Source organism: Anopheles funestus, chromosome 3RL (genome assembly GCF_943734845.2).
Source record: "Anopheles funestus chromosome 3RL, idAnoFuneDA-416_04, whole genome shotgun sequence".
In the NCBI taxonomy this organism is placed as follows: Eukaryota; Metazoa; Arthropoda; class Insecta; order Diptera; family Culicidae; genus Anopheles; species Anopheles funestus.
This window is the reverse complement of record NC_064599.1, coordinates 51,542,714-51,566,944: the sequence shown is the minus strand read 5'-3', so window position 1 is coordinate 51,566,944 and position 24,231 is coordinate 51,542,714. Positions and strand designations below refer to the sequence as shown.

Sequence of the window (24,231 nt, the reverse complement as noted above, 5' to 3'; positions counted from 1 at the left end):
AACTGCTATTCCTCTATACGTCAATCGCTCAGCTGTTTGCGAAGATCGTTAATCATGCTGCATCATGATCCACCGCTGTGTACTGTTGAGGTTGTCTGTGGGACAGGTGACAGCAGGAGTTGCTAAATTTTTGGAACCTTTCGGATGTTTCACACCATCGCTCATCGCCCATTCGTCGGTTACCTCCCTTTTTTCTGGTTTCGATCGAAGTCCTTTCCATCCCATCTGGATAGCGCGATTGAGCAGCATTGGATGAACGATAGGAAGCGGAGCGTTTTGAACGGTGAATTACATAACTGACACCAACCTGTCGCTTCCTAAGAGGTATTGATGATATTTTAATCATTATTCAGAATGAGACGGTTTCAAAAATATATCACTTGTTTCACTTCACTTAAACTTGACTATTTCTCCAATCGATCTTAGATACAGTGTATCGATGTTTTTTTCTTCTATCAATATTTTAAAATTACTCTAGCTGCCTGCTTGCCTCATTTTTAGATTTTAGTAATCTTTATATTTTTAATGAACCTTTCATTGTACTTAACAATACATACCAAGGGGTTAAAACTTTTTTTAAATTAATTTATGACATTTTCTTATCTTTATCCAAAGTCAAAGATCGACCTAAACCTTAAAAATTCATTTTGTGCAGTTCAGACTGACTATGTCGCTATAGATACATATTTAAAGTCGCGAAATGCAGAAATGACAGACCAAGGCCTCTTTTGTGACAAGAAAGAAAAAGAAGCATTACTCCTTGGATCATTTGTGTTCTATGTGTAAAGTTAAGTGTCAGATCCCCCAACTATGAATCCTATCATTTAATACATCTATTTATTTATATTGTTTATACTCGATTATATCGTCATTCGGCGTATCATAGATGTTGCGTTGGTGGCGATATTACTGGATTTTATTGCAAATATGGGATTGTATATTCAGTAGTTTTTGGAATTAATAGTATTTTTGTAGAGGCAGATTTACATGTTTAAAAAACAAACTTTTAATTACTCATTTAATTCCGATTGTAGCTGCACAATTCTTTTTAAAATTGTATATCAAATTTCTGGCTTAGTAATTAGGAATAATTGAGAAACGTCTTAAATTTACCCGATCATTCGGTCTATATGAATTGTAGAATAGTAAATGTACTCACCAAACCGGTCTAAACATTTCAAGATCATTAGCCCGTGTAATAAGCTAGACTTCTAACACTACCATCGAAGAATTTTTTATGCTCTATTATTTTAGAAATGCTCTAGCATTTCTAGAATCAAAACTATGTAGAACCTTGTCTATGGTAAAGGATTATTAGTAGAAGCATAGATGCATAAATTTTTCGACCAACTGTTAACTAGGAACATACATTATTTTGGGCGTAAAATAATGCAGATTATTAATTTGTTTTATAACTTAATTCGTTCGATTAAGGATTAGTGTTGAAGGTTATCTCATGTAATTTTTCCAGAGGTGTCAAACTAATCATAAACTAAACTAATTCTCTTAGTATACAATTGTGTAAGATGCGCATAATTCTACACGGCATTTAAAAGTTCAGCAATGAAGTGTGTTTCCAAAGTTTATAATAATGGTATTATATTTTCATACATAGAAAAACGGGGAACCGAAAAATAGAGTAATGCTGCCAAAACAAAAAAAATTAGATAAACATTCAACGAATAAATTTTGTATAACAGCTTTACAAATGTTTGTTCAATATTGGAACTGAATTAATTGCTTAAAAAAGACGATTCATTGTGACATCCCTGATGCTTGCGAGAGATAAAGATAAACGATCGGTCATACCAAAACTGATGTACGTCAGTCTCTCATCGAATCAAAACTTGGATGCTGTATGCTGGAGAATAATATATGCTGTCCCACCATATCAAATCTCTTTCTCAAAGAAACGAATATCTTACTCTCAAGTTCTCTTCTTTCCTTCTTGCTTCAAGCTCTTACTCCGCAGAGGATCAACTCGGCGCCAGATACCGTTCCGTTTCTCGCGAGGGATGCTGTCAGTGTTTCTATATTGCTCCCTTTCGCACGTGGAGAACACCGCAAGTCTCACCTGTAGTGCGCTCAGCTGAGTGCGCCCGTGGCGGGTGGCAAGCTTTTTCTCACAATTTTCCATTTCCCCACCCTCCACCACATCTACCCCCCAACTCGAATAGCTGCACCCACGACGACAGACGCGTTCGACCGATCGACCGACTGACTGACTTCTGGCCGTTCCGCAGCGGTCGAGACGATCGAAGCCAAAAACTCTTAGCAGGCCCCGTTTCGAAGGTTCGCCGCTCGCTCGCTCGTGCAGCTCACCACTGGCTGGGCGAGTTGCACGGCCGCATGTCGTCGGCTGGTTTGCGGTTTGTGTTTTGTTTTGCGCTTTTCATTTTCAGTATTGAGCTGTCCCGCGCGACGGCAGGACGTGTTTCGCGTGAAGCTAGCTTGTGGCGGTTCAGTTTCAACTACGCGTTTTTACATCGTTTCCCGTCTTAAATTGCGCTTCCTGGTGCATCCTTTACTTTCCGCTTTGGTTGCATGTGATTCATGCTGTTTAATATAAAAATGATCTACCGCACGCGAAACGCTTAACGCTGAGTGATTTAGACGCGTTTCAAACGATCAGTCACGTGTGCGGCCTTTAACCGGGACGGATTAAGTTAGAGGAACATTCGACGGGTGGAAAACACCCATTTCCACTACCCATTCACGAGAAAGGAGATAAGAATATCGAGACGATAGATCCCTGCCATTTTAATGGAATGCGAAGTTTGTCAACCCCGAAAGGTTCCTTTCATGCACGTCGTTGAAATTATTCGTTTGTGTATCTATTGTACCTCGTCGTAACTGGTGCTTCATTCCATTTTGCCATCAGAAGAAAAGTGATCAAGGTTCAATCCAGTGTAAACGATTATCTATGCCGTGAGCAAGTTCTTCCCGTTCGAATGTCCTTCGAAGCAGCTGGAAATCTTGTAAAACCTTTTTCATTCATCAACTGGTGTGTGCAGTGAAACGAGACGGATTTAAAAACATACATGCATACACGATCGTCCACATGTGCTCACGGAAGCTGGTGAAGGATGCAAATTTCCAAAACGTAAATACCTGCAATTACAACAATTAAAGTGTGAGTGCAAACGAGCCGCGTGTAACACACCACGGTCAGGCTTCAGCCAGATCACCTGCCCGACCGAAACCCTTGTGAGACTCCGGGTGCTCCAGTAGCCATACCACGACGGCTGATGAGGCTGGTTGGCAAGATTACTGTTATTATCGCACGAATTAGGATCAATTTATGGTCCATTCCCGCACGGAACGAATTTGCGGCGTAAAGAAGGGAGTGGTTCGGTGTAGTGAAGCATGTTGACCCTTTCCGTGTAGTTAGGTGTTGATGGTCGCGTTGGAGTTAAAGTGAATGGAAGTAAAGATGTGTATTCTGCACAAGGATATATGATTGTCTAAGGTTCTGTTCTGCGACAGTGTGTTCTTAGGCCAGTGGATAATGTCTACAATATATAATAGTGCGCCGAAGATGCAAAGAATACTAAACGTGATCGTGTAAAACTAAAGTTTGGTAAATTGTAAACCTCATCTGCAAACATCATGCCCGATTAATTTTGAGCAGTGTTCTTATAAACAAAAGAAAACAAAACGTAAATTAACACCACACCACTTGCTGAGGTGATCGACGCATTCAGCTGCTTCGCAATGTAAATAAAACACTCACTATCGATTAAGGCCAGTATTAGTGTTATAAGGAAATCGATAGCGTTTAGTGACGTGTAGATCTGTAGAGTAGTGTTTGGTGTGCGTGAAAAAAATACCCAATTCTCAAACTTGTGTCCGCGAGTGTTATTTACCCTTCCAAAACTTCCAAAGTGGCGTTCTTTACTGTACGATCTCAAGCTCAAGCGAGATTTCCGTTATCGAAACTCTTCGCATAGCCCTTCAGTTCCGGTAGTAGTCGATGAATGCAGCCGCAGGAAAAAAAGGCAGACCTACCCCCAGGTCCATGTGCACCTTCGCGTTTGGAACGTAGAAAATAGCAACAAAACAAAAAAAAAATAAATGAAAACGCAGATCTAAACGCAACGCGAAGGCAACAACTCTAACGCGCCTTCGCCACGATCGGAACGAACCTGTTTGAAAGGTACTGCACAAATCGCACCGAACCAGTTGTGTCCGCAGCAAAACAACAAAACCTGCCGCCACTGGTGCAAAAGACTCCGGCTACTGCGGCTACTCGGAGGTTCAAGAATAATAATACATGCCCCTACATGAAAGGGCCCAAGCAAGCACAGGGGGACAGGTAGAAGGTTGTCGTGCTAGCAGTTTCTTTCACGTACCCGCACGCTGGTACCGGTTTCCACTGCCGGTCACTACTGGGTGTGAACGGGCATCGTGAAAAACTGTGGTGTCCACCGAAACATTGGAGACCTCGAAGATCGCGAACGGCTGGTACGCTGCAACGTTCTAGCCAAGTTGCCGCCAACCACGTCTTCCACATCCCTAGACACGTCGCGGTCTCTTTCCGTACCTGTGAGCGGTACCTGTCCGGTAAACTCGTATGCTAAAACTTGGCTCCAACCGGGTACGAATTAAGGTGTGCGATTACTATTCGTTCCTGTGCTCCTACAAAACCGTATTGGCCAGTTTCTAGAGGTTCTTGAAATGCCTCACTTCCTCGGTGAGGGCTGTAGCTCCACACTCTGACCTGATCGGGCTCCGAAACGACAGTGACCAATTAAAAGGGCATTAACGACACCAACTGTTTGTCTTGAGTTGACAATATACACACCAAGTGTATTTTGCTACCAGTTTTCACGGATCATATACTGTGTCAGAATTCTTCACCAAGAGGACTACCTTTTGACGGAAGTCACATACGATACATAATCGACGTAATGGCTCTCTTGAGACGCTAATGTATAGTTACGAGGTACGCAGCGGCAAAAAGAGATTGAACGCTTCTGTGTATTTGCGTGTGACCAAAAACAAAATCCTACTGACCCCTGATACAGCGTGCTTGACGGAGTGCATTGCAAAAGTGTGAAATATTAGTTGCGTGTGAAATCGTGTAGAAGATTCTTGGCTCAGAATCCGATGTGCTAAGATAGAAAGAGAAAGAGAGAGAGCAAAGCGTGTGCGTGTTGTTGTGTGATTGTCCGTTAATGCTAATCTCGTTGCGGTGATTGTCAGTCGGTAGCCGCATACAACATAGTGCAGTTGCTGTTAGTACTACCGCTGGCACCAGAAACAAGCTCACTAGACCTCTGCTTTACACGTGGAATACACTCTCCCGGATGTTTCGATGTGGTACTGCTGCAGTAACCGATCGTCATCGGTGATTCTCCCTCCATCATCATCATCATTATCGTCCGCATCGCCATCGTTCACCAAAACGCTGGAGTCTCACAGCGTGATTGCTACTGCGGACATCGTCACTGTCACCGCACAAGGATTATCATTTTGATACGGCGTACTGGAATTTTAATGGTTTACATGGTAAGTGCCGCTGTTCTATTGTGCTGAACTAACTTTACGCTTGTTCGGGACATTATTCTCGATGCCCCTGCCCAAGCATTCTGAGGGAGCAGTACACCGACACAAAAGGTGTCTGTTTGCAACCTGCACCGTTTGCAAACGGATCTCTTACCGCCTATGGTTCGGTCTGCTTACGGTCAAGGTTTCCAGGGCCTCCCCCCGGGAACCGCTCGTCCTTCCTCGAAGGCACCTCAACGGTGAAAGGATACTGGAGCAACCGTGCAAAGCTTCTGGGTCTCCCTGGGGCTGAGGACACTCATGATCATGATCAGGCTGAATAAAATCAGTGCCGTAAGCACCGGCGGTGAAACCTTCCACCTGTTCTCGTGCGCGTAGCTATACGATTACGGAACGGCCGAGTTCCTGCCTGACCCGGCAGCTTCCACAACCGACTCCCACCTGACGTCTTGGCGCCTGGACAAACCGAAGGACAGACGATCAAACGGGCGTACATATGTGACAATAAAATACGACTGTCATTATTAGGTAGCGTTTATCGATGAAATAAAACGGCACAACCAATCCGTAATTGACAATTGCCACTCTCATTAGTCGGTCGGGTCTTTGTCGTTCGGTTTTGCCGAAGGGAGCCCTAAAGCGAAGAGTGTGGGCATCGCCGACTAGTATTTGGCTGACCAGGCACGCCGCCAGGTTTTCTGATGGCCTTGAAAGGTTAACCAAGTGTCTTGAGCACCACACATGCACACACTTGATCTTGAAATATGCATATCAATAATTGCGCTGAAGCGAACGTGTGTCACTCGGCCATTATGATTGGTTGATAAAGAGTGTATTGTACTTGAAGTACCGGAGCAGACCCAAACCACACGATCGTTTGAAGCGTTCGTTCTAGATTTGCGAAAAGAAGATAGACGATGAAGGTGAGATTTGGCGCAGGTTTTGCTCTTATTTGAAATTGGACGTTTTTGCCATTCGTTAATAATTTAAACTCCCATCATACAATGTAAAAAAAACAATCTCAAGGGTGGTCCGAAAGGAAAATACTGCATGTCATTGGTAGATGTTTTTATATCGAAACACTTTTAACTCACTGAACAAAATGTGCAAAATCAATTTTTTAACACACCCCGTAATGGGATTGCTTGAGTATAAAATAGAATAATTTTTGTTTAAACGATATCATACTCTATTTACTTAATTTGCTAGATACCCATTACTTCATGATTATCCGTTATATTAGGTACTAAGACGTTCTTTTATTAAGAGAAGAAATATATTTTATTTATATATTATCCATATATACATAATTTAACATATAAAAAGCCACGAGCAATAAAAAGTGATTTTGAGCTCAAAAAATGTAATACAGTTCAATACAAATGGAGTTAAAAATAAATTATTAAATAATTTACTTTAATTATTTAATAATAGTGTTACTTAATGAACAACCTCACAGGAACACTTGAAAAAAAAAAACAATTCATATCATACAAAAGTGTCTGACATGCACTTAAGTCGCTTATTTCAGCAGTTAAGCTTCAACAAACAAGTCTTTGTTCGTCCCTTCCCTCAACATTAACTAATTGTTCGGGTATTTAGTTGCCACCCAAACTTCTGGGGCGGCAACTTAATCCACTGTTTACCCGCTATAACATCATCGCTAATGTACGCCACTGCTTAACCGCTCGGTTCCTACTCATATGAGTTCTTCCATTACCAAAGCTCACAAAAAAAACTCGTATGAAAAAGGCGAAAGGTGTGCCCGTTTTGCTTAAAAGGCGGCAGAACCGCGGCGAAACAAAATCACCGCCCGACCCAACCCAACTCTATCCAAAACGGAACCGTTTCGAAGGGTTGTGCTGGAGGGGTTCTCCCGAAAACTGGAAGCAATATCTGACTAGTGGGATACATCAGTGAGCTACAAATTCACCTACATCTTCATGGGGCCAATCCCCTGGTTCGCGATGCTGGCGGTTGCGGACGATCGTCACCGTCATCATCGTCGGCGTAACGCGAACGACACGTTTTCGCATTAATTACATTAGAAGATGAATGTCGTGATTAGATTTTCGTTTATATTTCTTTTCGATTTTTTTTCTCTGTATAGTTGAAGCAGAATTCGGTAAACTGTTGGTGGGTGCTGCTATTTGAACGGGACAAAATCAATGCTTTCTCGTGAACTCGTGAGGAACTTTTTTCTCATGTGAATCCGGTGAACGAAGGCATGACAGTCCCGCGCCTTCAGGAGTTTGGAAGCTTATTTTTGTTTCTATTGAATTAGAGGTAAAAAACCCGAACAAATAGAGAACATAAAAAATGTGGTTCAAAATAAAAACCACCATGCCTAGTGCAAACGAAAAGTGGGAAGAAAATGAATTCAAATAGTAACAGAGTCACTGCACCAAGAAATCTGGTCCAGTCCTAACCGATTTAGCCGGATTTATTCAGGCGTAACCACATGGCGTATGCATTCACTCGCTCGTATGCAAACGTGTACGATCGGTTAGGCGTGTTTTTGCCTCTTTTGAATATTTCTTCCGGGCCTACGAGCGTCGGCGATGGATGCAGTTGCTTATTAGCAGCGTTCGGGGTTAAACGGTTCATGACAGGGGGCCAAATCCGAAAGGGGCAACCTGTCAGCTTAAAGGAAGATGAATTAGTGTAAAGCGCCGTGTAGCAAAACACGCCAGAGTTTTTGCACACCTTTTTTATCAGTTTTGAAAACCCCTAACATACACACTGTGGAAAGGTTTATCATATTTAGGAAGTTGTTGTGTTTAGACGTGAAAATCAAGAAGAATTTTTGACACATTTCTTAATTCATTATCACTAACTCAAATGCGTTGCTTAAAACTTTTTTTGGTTAGATCGGTCATATAAAAAAAAACTTTTTTAGCATCAAGGGCACAGAACACAGCGAAGTGGTAATTATTTTGCTTCATCAGCGTCAGTGCGTATGGAAGTCGGGTTTTTTTTGTTATCATACACTCCCCCAGAAACTCATTACCACGCCGTACTAGGGTCCATGGAGGAGATGGTTGTATCGTCTCCTCCCACTATGTCCGACCTTCTCATTCTTCATCTTTTTTCCCTGTTTCCGAAAAAATGTGTTGCCCTCCTAAGTGACCATTAAAAATGACCTTTGCGGTAGCCAGCCTGCCATCAAGCCCAGACGTGACGGTGGAAGGTTTGGCTGCTGGCTGCATCATACGCACGATAATGGGCGGATTGAGGAACTAGGTGGAATTCAAACAGAAAAAAACTGAATTTACTATAATCGAAATGTGGAGGAATGATTTGAAACGACAGCAGGGTGCCTTGTAGGGTAAGTTTTGAGAAGATAGTAAAATCTGATCACATCGCTCACATCGAGCGTTTACCGACAATTAGAACAATAAATTTTACAAAGATAGTAAATAATTAATTAATTCTAAATTCCTGAACATATGAATGAAAAACTTCAGTATAATTGAAACTACGTGTATTTCTCTGCGAACCACCAGAAAATAAGGAGCAAAAAAGCCATGATTTTTTTCATATTTTTGAATAACAATAAGGACATAATTGATTTTTTTCTTCAAACTCATTGCAATTACGAAATCAAAAATTACATTATATCAATCATGTTTTCTATCATAAATTATGCGTAGTATGTCTGTTCAACATTTTTAGATAGCTCGAAGCAAAACAGATTTCATACGTATCATTTGCAACCGCTTATCTTATGACCCACAACCGATAGGCACCGTTAGCTTAGTGATATTGATTTACCATCGTTGCCAGATTTTCGTTTCAGGCACTTAAGTTAAAATGAAGGAAAACAAACTTTACCGCACAGAAGAAGAACTCATACCCAATAGTGTTTGTCACTATTCTGCTGCTTCTACTCTCCTTTTTTTGTTGCAATTTTCCTTCATCTTCACGCTCGGGTTGCACTTTTCCGTTCGTCTTACTCGTCATCCATCAGATTTAGTTATTCACAAAATATGTATATTGCCTTTGCATCGGTATCGAAAGCACGATGGCATGAATATTCATAACCGTTGACTTTATCACCCCATGAGATGCTTCCCTCGCTGACCCAGCAGAGTAGCACCGCTGCTGCCGATGCGGTAGTAGTAACGGCAGCAGTCGTTTACAATTTTGCCCCGATCGATCTACTGCCAGCGTTGTCCACCGAGCAACTGGTGGGTATTTGTCATTCGGGGAGATATTTCGGAGGATGTGTTGTGGCTTTTATTTTTTTGCTTGCTTTGCAAAATTGAGAAGATCCATCGATTTTATTGCTCGTGCTTTTCACATTGGATGGGGATGAGGATTGGATTGTGTTGTTGTTTGCTGTTGTTCCTATGTGTGAATGTTTTTTTGTTGTGCTTTCAGCGAACATTTATCAAGCCGATCATGGTTGGTTGGGTTGAATTTTTCCTTCTGCATGTTCGGCTGTCGATGAAACGAACTAACCTGCCCCTGATGGGATTTATGGGGTATTAGGATGGGACTAATTGTGGTAAAATATTTGGCAGGAACAATGGGAGATTTATGTCGTTATCGATGGAAATAATTCGTCAGTTAACAACCGCCAATAAACTGATAGGTTTTGTTCGATAAAGAATAACGAAAAAAAAATGCGTTGAAAAACTAATCAAGACATCTCTTCTTGGCTTTAACGACCTTTACAGGTCACGCCGGCCATTTCTGGCTTACTAGACTTATTTTACCACGTAGCCAGATAGTCAGTCCTTGCTACGGGGGGACGGTCCGAATGGGATTTGAACCCGGTCCGGCCGTGTGGACTGGCGCCGTTTATCACATGCACCACCGAGCCGCCCCTCAAGACATATTTCATCTAATTATCTTCATACCGTACCGATAGTGGAACAACTCAAGGTGTAGTTTTGGAGGAAAATATTTTGGTTGTAAAAGTTTGAACACATTATATTTTAGATACGGTCTGGCCATTCCGAAAACAGCAACAAAAAACAATCTGTAACCGTATTTATATTTTGCAACTAATGAGCTCTTAATTTTGTTTATCATTAATCGATAAAAATGTGTGCAAAAGAAAACAAAGGGAATGAAAACCACACAGCATAATGATACACAACATCATTTAATGATACATAACATCGATCGTCCTTCAGTTTCCTGTGATAGGTTTGAATATTGTCATAAAATTCACTCTCAGTCATTTATTGTCGTGTGGATGCAGCTTCTTCCATAGGAGATGCAATTTAATACCTCAAACGGTTTCGAAAAAGAACATCTTACTGTAGCGAAGAAGCAGCCAGATATTGATCAATATCGTAAAAAATAACAACGTGTTTTCGCTGGCTCCCGAGTTGGCCGGGGTCATCCTAAAAAAAAAAAAGCCTACCGATGTATGGAGAGCTTGTACCGAGTGTGTGAAAGGAGTTTAATTTTTGGATGTTACAAGACGATGCGTGTGACATGTTTTTTTTGGCTTTGAGGCGCTTCGTAAACCAACGCACGAAGCGTAGATTCCAACTGTTCCACCTTTTGAATGGTGTCATCTTCAGTGCATGGTCACCAGAAAACTCATTACTCTCAAGTAGTCTAAAAAGGTTGCTGAGTGTAGCATACTGTGCCGCTTACACCCATCCGATCATGCAGGGAAGCGCCTTTCCGATCGATTCCGAGTGCTAGTAAGATCAACCAAAACCTCGAGGAAAGATTGGAACGAAGGGTGATTGCGAATAGACTCCCATCATAAGGGTAACTTTTTCCCAAGAAATTGAAGACGAAGAGATGGAAGCAACAGAAAAGAAACGGGTGAAACGAAACGGAAAGCTTAACTCGTTTTTAATAAGCTAAAGATTTATGTAACCTAATGTAATTTTTGGATCGCTTCTCGGGGCCGCTTCTTGGTCTGTCTGTATGGGCCGGAATCGAGAATGGGTCGTGCTGCCGCCCTGCCAGAGACGCGCCAGCTATTGATTGATTAACGACACACGGTGCATGGCGGTCGGGGCCGTCGGGCGTTTCGCAGGCGGGTTTGGAAAGAAAGGCCACATAAACGACACGAAAGATCGCGGGGCGTGGGATCGCACAAGTTCGCGCCATAGATCGCTGATGGTGCTGACGAGGGTTCACGACACGATCCTAACAGACAGCGCGACCTTATGCCGTGAAGGCGTGTTGTGCTGTGTAACGTTTTTGGGAACGGCTGGGCTGGGCTGGGATTTGAGTGTTTTGGGGCGCTGGCGCTCATCGCCGGCATCATCACGAAGATGATCTTCTTCCCATCCCGGCTGACACGATTTGTGGGTCCCAATGCCCGAGTCCCGCAACTGAACCGATCGCGACACGCCATATGAAAACCGATTTACCGACAAGATGAGGTAGAAAAATAAATCGCAGTAAGGGTGGGAAACGTCAGATCGTTTTTTTTCTTCTGAGCTGTGTTGCTTCTATTTCAAACCTCACCGACTGCTGTGACTCACGGTGCCCTCGCTGCGGCGCGTGTGCTAAACGGAAGATCCGTATCTTAACGAACCAACAAAACGTCACCTTTTTGGTGGGCAACGCAGCGCCAAGGATTCCCGCAACAGGCAGGATTGCCACCACATCCTGCCCGTGTGACATTTGATAGTTGAGATGAACCCAGCCGGGGCAGCTGGATGAGATACGAACGAATAGCTGGTCCGTTTTATTTTTGAAGCAAGCTGTTGAAACGTTTCGGGCACGTACAAAACGGCTCAATTAACCTTCCTTAAAATCGATTCGTTAAATGGTTCGAGAAGATTTGATCACGACGCATGGTAATCAGATATGCAATCTGTTGTTTTGGGCCGGTTTTTTTTAAACATATATATTTGATCAATTTTAATGATTTCCTTCTGTCGGTTTATATCGTCAAAAATGGCTTTACAGGAGATTTCAACGAGCTAAAGAATAGGCTTGGCTTTTGTTTAAAATCAAGTGTTGCAAAATTTATATAAGGCGAAATTTGAATTGAATTAGACAAAAGAGTTAAATTAAATTATAATGTTTATTGACATTTTTCACTTAAGCGCTTCTTACCATTCAAAAGAACCTAACTGAATAAAGACCGAATGATAGCCTCCAAATTTAATGGAATCTATGACCTTGAGCTCGCGGGTTTTTTAATGTACCACACATGAAATTATAGCAATTAGACGAAGTCATTTCCATTTACTCCGAATAATGAGCTCGCAAAAAGTGATCGTAAACGTAACGTCATGAAGCTAAGAAGTAACAAAAAATCTCAGCAATTACCATGTAGGTGTCGATTGCGTTTAGCTGTTTTCACTTCTTTCCGTTGCAGCATCTAGAAGCTGGCTAGATTTTGCGATTTATTTTAACATAGCTCGTGAGATAAGGAACTGTAAGTAGAGGTAGAGTAGTGCTAATGAAGTGATAATTAAACAGATTAATGTTGTAGCTGCTGATAGTACTCGTTGTTAATTAACAAATTATTGTACATAAGTAATACAGAGTTTAAGTGATTTTAATCTTGTTACAGTTGTGTCGGGATGGAGCAGATAAGTTTAGTAAAATGAGATATATATTTTTAAGACTTTGTACTAGAACTATTTTTGATTGATCAAACACATTTGTTTAATTTTGTTTTGTGTGTGGTTTTTAGATGAAGTGAACAGCATATTAGAATTTCATGGGCTATCAGAAGATATCATTGAAATCACCTTTTTATCTTTCGTGTTCACTCGTGTATTGTACCGAAACTTTAGGAAAACAAATGTTTCGTTTTGTTGTTGACTCGCAAAGCCAAAGGAAGTAACGGTTCGTTGGTGAAACATTATGCGCACATAGTTAATAGGATTCGAACATCAGCCAAGCGCAACTACGGGTTCCGCAGCGATGCTAAAGCTACAACGTAGAACCGCGCCCAAGCGCGAAAGTAAAAGTCCTACGATCTTCTTACAGTCGATCTGCGAATGTGGTGCCGAAGTGATAGACGCCCGGTAGAACACACCCTACAGATTTTTTTTGTTACTGTTGCTGCACTTAGATCCAACGTGTTTACGTGGATATACAGTCCGGAGCTCACGCTCCGACCGACACGTTGGTTTCTACGCGTGGTCGGTCTGAATAATTCATTAGAGTAAGTCATTAAATTTAAATCCTCTGCTCAGAACGTCTTGGCGGAAGGCAAGGTAACAAAAAAAAGGAAGGGGACAAAAAAATCAAACCGTAATGCAAGTAAAAAGCCATTACGACACTTTAACCGGCGCAACGAGCCATAAGGGGTGGAGGATCTTAGACGTGCAACAGTAGAATCAGGGAACTGCTATATGAGACGATTTAATTTGCTCTGCTTCTTAAGCACTGGCCATAGGGCCATGGTCATTCGCAGAACAGATACGCTTTCAAACCTTTTTTCGGACGAAACTACCGCTTCAAGAACCTGTGCGTTGTCACACTTGTAAGTGAGGCCGCTCGCACACCTGAAAACGATCTCATTTTTTCATCTACCTTCATCTCAACACTTTACCATTTGATGGCCCACTGAGACAAGGAGCGATGGTAATAATTTTATTATTTAACGACAGGCGGAAAATGCGAAGAACCTTAACGCGCGATAAGTGCGGAGTGTGTGTCGCACCGACCACACATACTTCACACTGGCGTTCGCTTGACCGCGCACGCATCGCCGCACTGAAGATAAAAAAGAAACAGGTGACAATTAAAGGAAGTGAAGCGGAGAGGGAACGCGTGAGAGAGAGAGAGGGAGTGAAAAAGAGAGAGAGAAATTCCACCGAATGGCATCTCAAAACGACTTTGCTAACACTTTTATGACAGCTGATGACAGGTATTATGACAGCTTCATCATAAAGATATCAATAATAATTATACGAAGCCGTTTAACCGTCCCACGATAGATGCGTTAGATGGGATGTGAAAGAGAGTGTTCGATGGTGGGTAGACGAAAAGAACGGCCTGATAGTATGCGCTCAAAATACTCACCTTATCCTACTAACCGGAATTTAACAGCTTCGAAATCAATAATCCGCCAGAGGGCGCATTTGGTATTGGGTGGGTATCTTTGGCTCAAAACGGTAGGTTGAAAGGTTGCAACCGTTTATCGTCACCTTATACGGTACACTTTCCAATTATACAACAGCACTCTTCTAAATTCCAACATGCGCCTGAGTTGTGCACGCATTCCATTAATTCGCTTGTAACTTTCTGTGGATTTTTCTCACCCTATCGTGTGCAAACGTTGTATTTCTATTAAAAGCGGTCGTGCTCTGTCAGAGAATGAATTCGTGCGTGCTAAACTTTCATCTTTGATAACGTGCATCACCCTGGACAGGACTGTTTTGCCACCCCTTGAAATGTGGCTCGAGACAAAGTCCTCCACAGCTGTGAACCTCACGGCACGATATCAAAAGTGGGCGGCCCGTGCACCACCTGCGGTGCGCCATATTAACAACCGATTAAGTTATAGCCAATTTAGAGCGATATCGCCGCCAAACCGGTGGGGACAAGTGCTCCCGGAGCAGGTCGGTTCGTTCGCGAACCGTGCGCCCATACGATGGGTACACTAGGTGGTTGCTTTACCGATGGCGAAGGTGGTTGAAAAAGAAGCCGCCAGAGCCGTCGGAATCCCAAAAACGGACAAACGGAGACAGTTGGATGATAAGTGATCGGATTGGTGCTACCAGCAATTTGCCGTCGATCGTCGATTCTGAACGATCCTAACCTCATTCGACATCCACGCCGGTCCTCAAACGAGAGCTAGACGCCCGAAAACATCCACTACACCTATCCTTGTAGAGGTAGGTCTATATCAAAGCAATCGGCGATCGGGAACCAATCTTCGAATGCAATCGGCACACCAGCCGAATGCTACTGTTGCTTCGTTACTGTGCACCTGAACCATGTAGGCTAAACCTAGCGTACTGCCCAAGAATGCCCACTTTTGACATAAAGTGGTTACGCCTTTTTGAATGAGAGCTCGCGATCGATTTTAATCGCGCCCGGGAAAGTGTAGGAATTAAAAACACACTTCTGATTAATGTAATTTGATTTTATTTAATTAATAATAGTTTCATCGTGCTATCGTTTCTCTATCGGGCCTTTCTATTGCGCCCTTTTTTTCTTCCCTGTCCGTCATTGGTACTCGGACCGCTCATACCATTGCAGACCAGATCCGTTATCTTTGGTGATTGTTGGAGTGTCTTTCGTAAGGTCTCCGCTCCAACGGGGGATACTGTTCGCGGAGCTCGTATTCTTCACGCCAGATTGCGTGGTGGCTGAAGGGATCGAAAAAAATAAAAAATCAAAAACCACAACTTGCTGCTGCGGTAGCGTGTGCGGATACTTACAAGAAGTACGCGACCATCCGATCGGGAAGGCGATACCTGTGTGAGGTGCGCGTTTGCAGCCGTAGCGGTCAGGTTTAGCTTTTCCTCTTTCCATAAAGCAATGGGTGGGTTTCAGATGTGTGTGTGTGTGTGTGTGTTTTTCTGTCTATTTTTCTTTACCCGCATTTTGATGCTCGTTTGGTTCGGACCGGCTTTGTGGCGTTATTAAATCCCATAAGTGATTGATTTGGCTTTTATGGTTTCGCCGCCAGCCGCAGTTACCTACGCAGGCTTACAAGATGGCGAGATCGCACGAGCTCCGCTGGGCACTACGATGATGGTGCTGATGATGATGATGATAGTGATGACGTTGGCCAAAGCATATTTCTTTCGCCGAATTGGCTAAACGGGACAGAAGGACCACATGTGCTCGACATATCGTTGTTTGGCACATGCGCTTCGGGCGTACTAAGATGATTTGTATATAAAGGAATTCTGCGGTTACACTATGTGGTGGCGTTTAAGTGGCACTTTGGCTTTGTGTGCGATTTCATATGCCTTCAATAGGCGGTCGTGTAAATGGATAGATGGTGAACTGTGATGCAATCGTCAGTAATTAATAATTAATTTGAAATAAAAATTCCAATGGTTAATTAGATAAGACACTTGTCTTATAAGGTGTAATGAATGAAGTATAAATTAGGAAATTATCGTTTATGTCAGATATACACTATTATACTTGATTGCGAAAATGTCAACAAAATTATAGAATAGCTACAGACAGTTATCAATATGATCATAATGAATACCACTTTTTATGCGTGATTTTGTAGGATGGCTTTATCAGAAAATTATAAAAAATATTATTTGTAATTCTAATTATTTGTAATTTGTAATTCTAATGTAATTTTATGTAATTCGAAGGCATTACATAGCAATACGGCCAGGCCGTTCTTTATGAATAAAAAAAATCGAAGGCATTACAAATAAAATTAATTAAATTTTGTGCTATAAAATCACTGAGTTATCAAAGTTTAAAATCCTCGCATCTGAGGTAAAATCCGCATTGTAGATGGGGAGCGAAAAATATTAAAAGTATACAGTAATTTTTTGCACCTTGAGCCATTAGTTTTGTAGCTCAATTACAATTTGTGATGTTCTTAATACATTTGTTGTAAGAATCATTTTCACCAGATATGCGTCGCTCCGCGAAGAATTTTTCAAAATATTAGTTAATTTTTAAAAAGTATCATAGATTCGTAGAAAATCGCTGAATCTCCTTATTATCGCGATATTCTAGAAGCTATGAAGGTCGATAAAACCCAAAAGAATCGTAAATCTTTAATTGAAATTATTATTTTAACCTTTTTCTTTTTATAATGACAATAACACTTTTAAACCTCCTGAGAACACTAACCATTGATTTAAAAAACCAATCAGGCGGCAATTCTTGTTTTTTAAAACTACTTGGAGTTGTGAGGCGCAGGATTTTGGTTCTTCTTAATTCCATCTGAAACACAGAACCTAGAAATTTGATACCTTTTAAAAATGTAGTGCCGAAAATAAAAAAAATATACATTGTACACACTGCTTTTTATGTATAACTTTCTTTTGTTAGAAACTAAACAATATAAAATGTGGAATATCATTTTTTTTTTGTTGGAAATTAATCTTTTGAGATTTATGAATATTTAGCTAATTTTTACGAAACTTTTGAAGTACATGAATTTTTAGAATAAAAATTCATATCCATGCATTCGGCTTAAGGATTGATACACATTCATCAATCGGAAACAAATATGTTATTACAACTAATTAAAATTTTTAAAATTTTGGCTATTCTTCCTTTGAATTATTGTTTTCAGTTAATATTTGTAATAAAACAATAAAACAATTTCAACAAAAAAAACACCATAACACATTGCTTAGAGCACAGTGAATGTAGTTGCATTTTCTCACCTTTCCAGCTGCATAAAACCATTACCGGTTGCCCTTTGACGTACAGCATAATGTGACCATTCCAAAAGTCGCACCACCGTTACCGCAAGAAAGCACCAACGTTTTAAAACGAAAGTGAGAGGAAAACTGGAGCAAAACCTTTTTATGTTTGTGCCTGGTCAACCAGTTCTAGCAGCGCCGGGTGTAACGTTTCATGTTTTCCATATCTTTGTTTTTTTTCGTGCTTTTGGGTTCCAATGTGACTTTTGTCCAATCCCTTCCAGCACGTGCTCGGTGAGTCATTAGCGAACGGGACCGAAACCCGCTTCCCGGACAGGCGGACGGCGGTTTGTTTCCGCGGGCGCTGTCGGGAATCGCGGTAGCATCGAGCAAATTCTCCTGGCACGAATCAACCCCCGAATGGGGTGGCTTAAGAAAACATTAAGATGCTAAGCCACGATCCCAGGGTGGAGGTGTTCGGATCGCCAAGAAAAGTCCCTCACAAACCACAACCGTGAACGTGTTCGCCACGTATTGTCCATCCGTCCTCGGGGAACTACCAAACTGTTTCATGCCGTGATCCTGTCCGATGCACAATGCTCGTGCATTTTACGTGGGGATGCTGCAATAGGTTTTTTTGTTGCTTACTATAAACCTCGATTCGATCTCCACCTCCTGCTCCGCGGAGTTGTCTTTTGTATACCCTCACACTACCGTTCCAATTGTTCATAAATGCAACTCATGAATTATTATACCACTGCAGAATCAGCCCTGCCCGGGACAAGAGCTGGTAGTCCGGTACGAATGGGGAATTAAATCTTAACATCATGATTTTGCTCCGTGTTTGCTGTGGTCCCGTTCCGGCGACGCGTGATACACATATTTTGCAAATGACCAACAAAACAGCGACAAACAGCTCACAATAAAGAAAGAGGAAAATGAAAACAAAATCCTTGGATAAAGTGTCGGAAAGTGATACGCTTTATAATTCGTTTTATAAAAGGAAGCATACGGTGAAAAGAGAACAACAACCACTTCTGTTTGGCGTTGAAACAGTATTATGCAAATATTACCAATAAAAGTTTATGACTATTGTCTATAAATTAAAAATTTAACTGTATTTTTTTAATGCATTGAAAATTTTCATCAAATTTTTATACTATTATCTAAATTGATATAAAATGATTTAACTATATAGGATACATATAGTTAAATCATTTTATATCAATTTAGATAATAGTATAAAAAGTTTCCGATCAGGTATCATTTTTCGATGTTGAATTATGCTTTGTTCATTACACTCATATTTTCGTTTTTACTAACTTACAGATCTCGTCAGGAAGAGAAAGGATAATGTTTCTCGCTGATTTGTTCTTGTTCCCTTTGATTCCGTTCCCTTTTTCGCAAATAGCAACAAACTTACGAAATCTAAATATAGCTGCACCGTTTTTTAATTCTTTATATCGTTTATTTCGATTCGCGTGATTTGGCTTCGCCCGGACATGTTATTTATCTTAATTTCACGGACGAGGCAAATCTCTTCTTCTTCTTCTTCTACGGTTTCGTAAGTGAGACAACGGAAAACCCAGACAGACTCATCCCTTTCGAATGTATTTTGGCTTAACGGTGTGTATAATCATGTTCATGGTCGTGTAAAAGGGCTTTTGGGTGATATGCAAACTTGCAAACATTTCCTACCACAACACGATCGATGGAAAGTAATCCTTTTTCGGTAGGGCGTGTATGGGCGTTTTAAATTATGTTGTGTAAAAACACGTTTTTTCGTACAATAAATGTGACGGAGTAAGCAAAAATAATAGTGACGGTTCATTCGCGTGACTTTTACTGAAAATAATAAGTAGTCGTCCGGTAAGTTTATATAACCAATTTCTATTCTTCATCCTTTGAGAATTGTCATTATACCTTAAGGAAATTACAGAACTTTGAAGGTAAAACCGAAATGAAATCGATATAACAGTCCTTAATACGGCATGAACGTTCATCATAAAGATTTTTTTTGATTGGATTATCTTTCACTTTACTGAAAATTGTAATTACTTCAGTCCTCTGTGGCTGACAATACGGCTAAAGTCATGATCATGGAATATAAAATAAAAAAAAAAACTTTCATTTTACAGTATTTAGCAACAAAAATACTTCTTTCAAAATTACATAACAAATTGAATAAGGAATTCACTATATGAAAGCAACAAAAACTTGCCACCAAAAAGCAAATCTGGAAAATCTGAAATAGCTGATGATCGGAATCAACTTCTACATCCCAAAAATAGGAAATGAAACACCCATCCTTCCCCATGCCGTGCAGATTAGAATTCGTTTTGTTTGCATAATGCTTTGGGCATTATGGCGCATGTTGTTCGGCAGCTTGTTTGTGCGGATCTGGCGCCATTCATGACCCTATTTTTGCAATCTGTGGCGCCCCATTCATCAGCCTCTGGTGAACCACGGTGGACGTAACTGTCAAACAACGCCTCCACCCGCTACGGAGAAGCACAATTAGAATCAAACATAAATAAAAGATTTATGCTTTGAGTACCGTCAAACTATCAGATGGAAAATATTCTACCCGCACTGTATTTGACTCGTTAGGAAGGGAAATGATTGAACAACAAATAAATAAATATGAGAGCAAAAACATGGGCTTCACTATTTCGCACCTCATATGAAATGAGAATGTGCTGAAATGAATGATTCAACGAGTTCTTGGTTCTAGACCTTAATGCCTACCGGAGACACCGCACTAGAGGCACTCTTTAACACTCCAGCCTGTCCACCCAAACGCTCCAATCGGCTCCCTTCATTGTCACTCCCCAGAGCAGTTGTGATCTCGAAAGCGATCTGCAACCTCTTTCCATCGATCAAATATTGTCTCGACCAACGCTGTGGCAGGGCCGCTCCTGCAGTCGGGTGAGCGCGCGCACGCCCGCTTTTGGTCAGTCGGAGACGCGAAAGGTTAATCGCGTATTGCACGCGATCTTATCGTCGATGTCGTCGTTCTTGTCGGTGCTGCCGGCGGGTAACCAACCGGTGAGCGCACGCTGCGTACTGTCAACCTGAACACTCTCGATGACGGTTCTGATCTAGTTCTGTCGCGGTGCGCCAGCTTACCAACCCGGCACGGCAGCGGATCGAGTTCGCCAGATGACCGGTTTCGCAAGGTTGTCCTTCTTTTTCCACACCTTGCCGTGTACATGATGGTGTGGGTATGCAGATTGACTAGAATTTAGATATTAAATTCATAATAACAAATCCATAAAATTTAATGAGGTGTAGTTTCGCTGTAGTTTATCTGATAGAACATATACGTACAGTCACTTCCTGACGCATTCATAATATTGACGAGTAACACCGTGCACTCAATGGGTCTCAGTAGAAAGGAAATAGGTAGGAAAAGTGACAGGTCAATTATGATTCATATATGTATCTTAAATTAATCATCATTATTAACCATTAAAAACCAATTATCTTTAAATTGGGTCAGTTAAACCCATAACCGAGTATGTAAAAGATCTTCTACAGAGTTTTGTTAAAATGTTGTCGAGTGTAATACTGAATACATCGGTTGTGACGAGTTATACAACTCTGGTTGCTCAGCTGAGTGGAAGATTTGACTTTAAGAAACAGCGAATAGTGAAAGAAGAAGAAATGTTGCAACGAAAATTAGAATCGCAATTAAACAATTATCTGTGGCTGATACGACATTACCGGATAACAGATGTGCCGGTAGAGGGCACCACATAGAAGGATCGGTAGTGATAGTTAAGGAATCCGGAGAGGACACAGTGTAAATTCTCTAATGTTAGTTACACGGTTTGACTATTTTGGAACAATAAGGGGTTGTAGTTATTTTTAACAATATTAGCAGTGTTATATTTATAATTAGAGTTTTACAATTTTTTATTATTGTACAATAGGCAGTATCAATAGTGTAATTTACAAATTAAAATTCAGACCGGTACTGCCTTTCTTTAAATAAATTACAAGAAAATAAGTTGTTTTCTGTAAGATTGCAATATGCTGTTATATAATGCTGTTTGAAGATTTTATTTTCGTAGTATGAATTTAAATTTTAAACGATTGCGTTTGTGCTGAATATTAGGACACCTCCATGCAGCACGCCGATCGATTAGACTGTGCCCTCGAAACGGACGCCCTCGGCTTCTGGCAAGCGACAGCAATGGCAATGGAATGATGGCTTCCTTGGCGCCTCTGACAGCTCTGATTTTCGTGTCAAACCTATTCTTCCTCTACCGTAAGCAGGCGAAGGGCTTGCTTTTCGAGCCCACAATTATGAGTGAGACGAACAGTTGCGGAGAGGTGAATGGGTAGACACAGCGGAGCGTTGATCTTCAACCGATCCTTAGTTTCACTGTGTGCAATTCTCGATGGATCGATCTGCAAATGAAAGGGTGTGTTTTCGGTTAATTCGATGGAGGGTGCAGCATCCAAAAGGAACACTCTGTGTGTGTGTGTGTATTGTACCTAAACGCACCTTAAGAACAACTTTACAGCATCGCTTCTATCCCTTTGGCCGGCTGTAGGTGATGCAGTTACTAAGACCTAGACCTAAGCCATCCCTTTGATTGATCGTCGTTTTTCTCCCATTAGCGATGAATATCAATTGACCGAAGAATCGGGAAATGGTTAGAAGCATGATTTATGGTCCGTCCGTTGCTTGTGCACGGTTTGCGGCTTTACGTTTGTTTTTTTTTGTGTGGTTTCCTCTCGTAACGATCGTTATGGCGATCGGTGCGCGTTTAGGTGGAACTCAACATAAATAATGTTGGGCGTGTTGTCAAGATTAGTTTCAAAGGAGCTCGAGAATACATTTTACGTCCGTTTGGCATGATTTGGCTTTGAATTGTTTACGAGGTACTCGAAGAAGTAGGCAAAACCTTTTCAAAACTGACTAGAAATTAGTATTTTTTTAATCGATCTACCCAAAATGAACAGATATTTAAATTTTAGAATATTATTATCATTCTAATTACGACTCATTAGAATCCAATAAATCAAAATGTGCCATATGTTTAAGGAGTAACAGTAATTGCTATAAATGACGATTAATTTATTATCCTCCTTTATTGACTGCCTTTTATGCTTTCTGATTTTCATTACAAAATTTTAGTACGACAGCTATACTATATTCTGAAGAATAAAAAAACTGTCTTTAAATCATGTCTATTTATATCTTCTGGGTTTTCTGTAAACTTTAAACTGAAATCACCCGTAGCACGTGGCCATGCTGGTGTTTTGTTTTACCGTCGTGATTACTCGGCTCCAATCGCGATCACTTTCAGTTTGCGCTACAATGTTGCACGATTAAATACTACCGCCTGTCCCTAGAACGGTGTTTAATGGTGATATGTGCCGGGATTAAATAATAAATTTTCCAAACGTGCATTAGGACCCACGGGGGGAGAAAACCAACCAACAGTTTACGCCGCTGCCAAATCCAGTAGCCTGAGAGCAGCACCGATTCAGGCTCGGGTGTCCGGCCGTGCATCGGAATTGATTGTTATGACCAGTATTCGGCATTGCACAGGGGATCTACTTAAGACTCACCTGTAACACGCAGACAACCTTAGCCGGGGAGTTAAACTAGTATGCAACCACATTAGCTGCACATGCGCACAGAACCAACGCAGAAGTAAAAGTAGTTGGGTAGTTTATTTAAAGAGTAATTTTTCTAGGGGTGCCCCAACGAAAAGAGGCATTACAGAACGGTTACCCTTCGCGACCTGTTTCAGCTGTTGCGGTGGCCGTGTTCTTAGCACCTTTTGCAGCAAACCAAAGCAGGCGTGCTACATGACCGTGAACTTCCCAGCCCGCTGCCGGCTCTTGGCTTAAAACTGGAGCAATTCCCAACCAGATCTACGCTACACGCTATGCAAATTGAAATCGAAAAAACCTTCACCAGGGTTGAACACAGACGGGCGCACTGCATCAAATGGGCTGCACTTATCACTCCACTCCAGTCGGCGGGGCCTGAAGTGTGCTCTAGAAGCCATTTGTGACTGGGTTGGGGTGGCTTGTTTTTGTTTTATTCATTGTACACCACCGAAGGAACCGCTGGCGGTCACCATCAGTCCAGCCCTGCGGGGCCGGCGCTCGAGAGAGAATAAGAAGCAAAACAAAAAAAAACAAAACGTGCGCACTTTGAAGTCAATTACTCTCAGCTGTCAATACCGATGGCCGAGGCCGTTGCCACAGCGCGGAAGCTGACCAAGAACCCCCTTTCACCAGGGCGCGCAAGAGACGAGAGTGCGCTCTTAAGGTGTACGAGGGCGCGGTCTACCACGAGGTCTTGATTGCTAACCGATCTGGACCTGGGTGGATGTGTATAGTCCACAGGTGAGCGATTCCGGATCAAATGCAAACGGTGCGGTGTGATTAGAACTGTACGAAAGAAGGTGCAGGCCAACAAAAACAACGAAAACGCTTGCTCACA

General features: G+C 41.6%; 1 protein-coding gene across 1 annotated transcript in view; it reads left to right on the top strand.

Moving 5' to 3' along the window:
- The first annotated feature begins 2,392 nt into the window (after window positions 1-2,392).
- Window positions 2,393-24,231, top strand: part of LOC125769622 (Krueppel-like factor luna) — a 136,436-nt gene continuing 114,597 nt past the window's right edge. Inside the window, exon 1 of the mRNA XM_049438418.1 lies at window positions 2,393-5,511. Within this exon, the coding sequence (XP_049294375.1) occupies window positions 5,500-5,511 (12 nt within the window). The 5' untranslated portion in view covers window positions 2,393-5,499. The remainder of the gene's footprint in view (window positions 5,512-24,231) is intronic.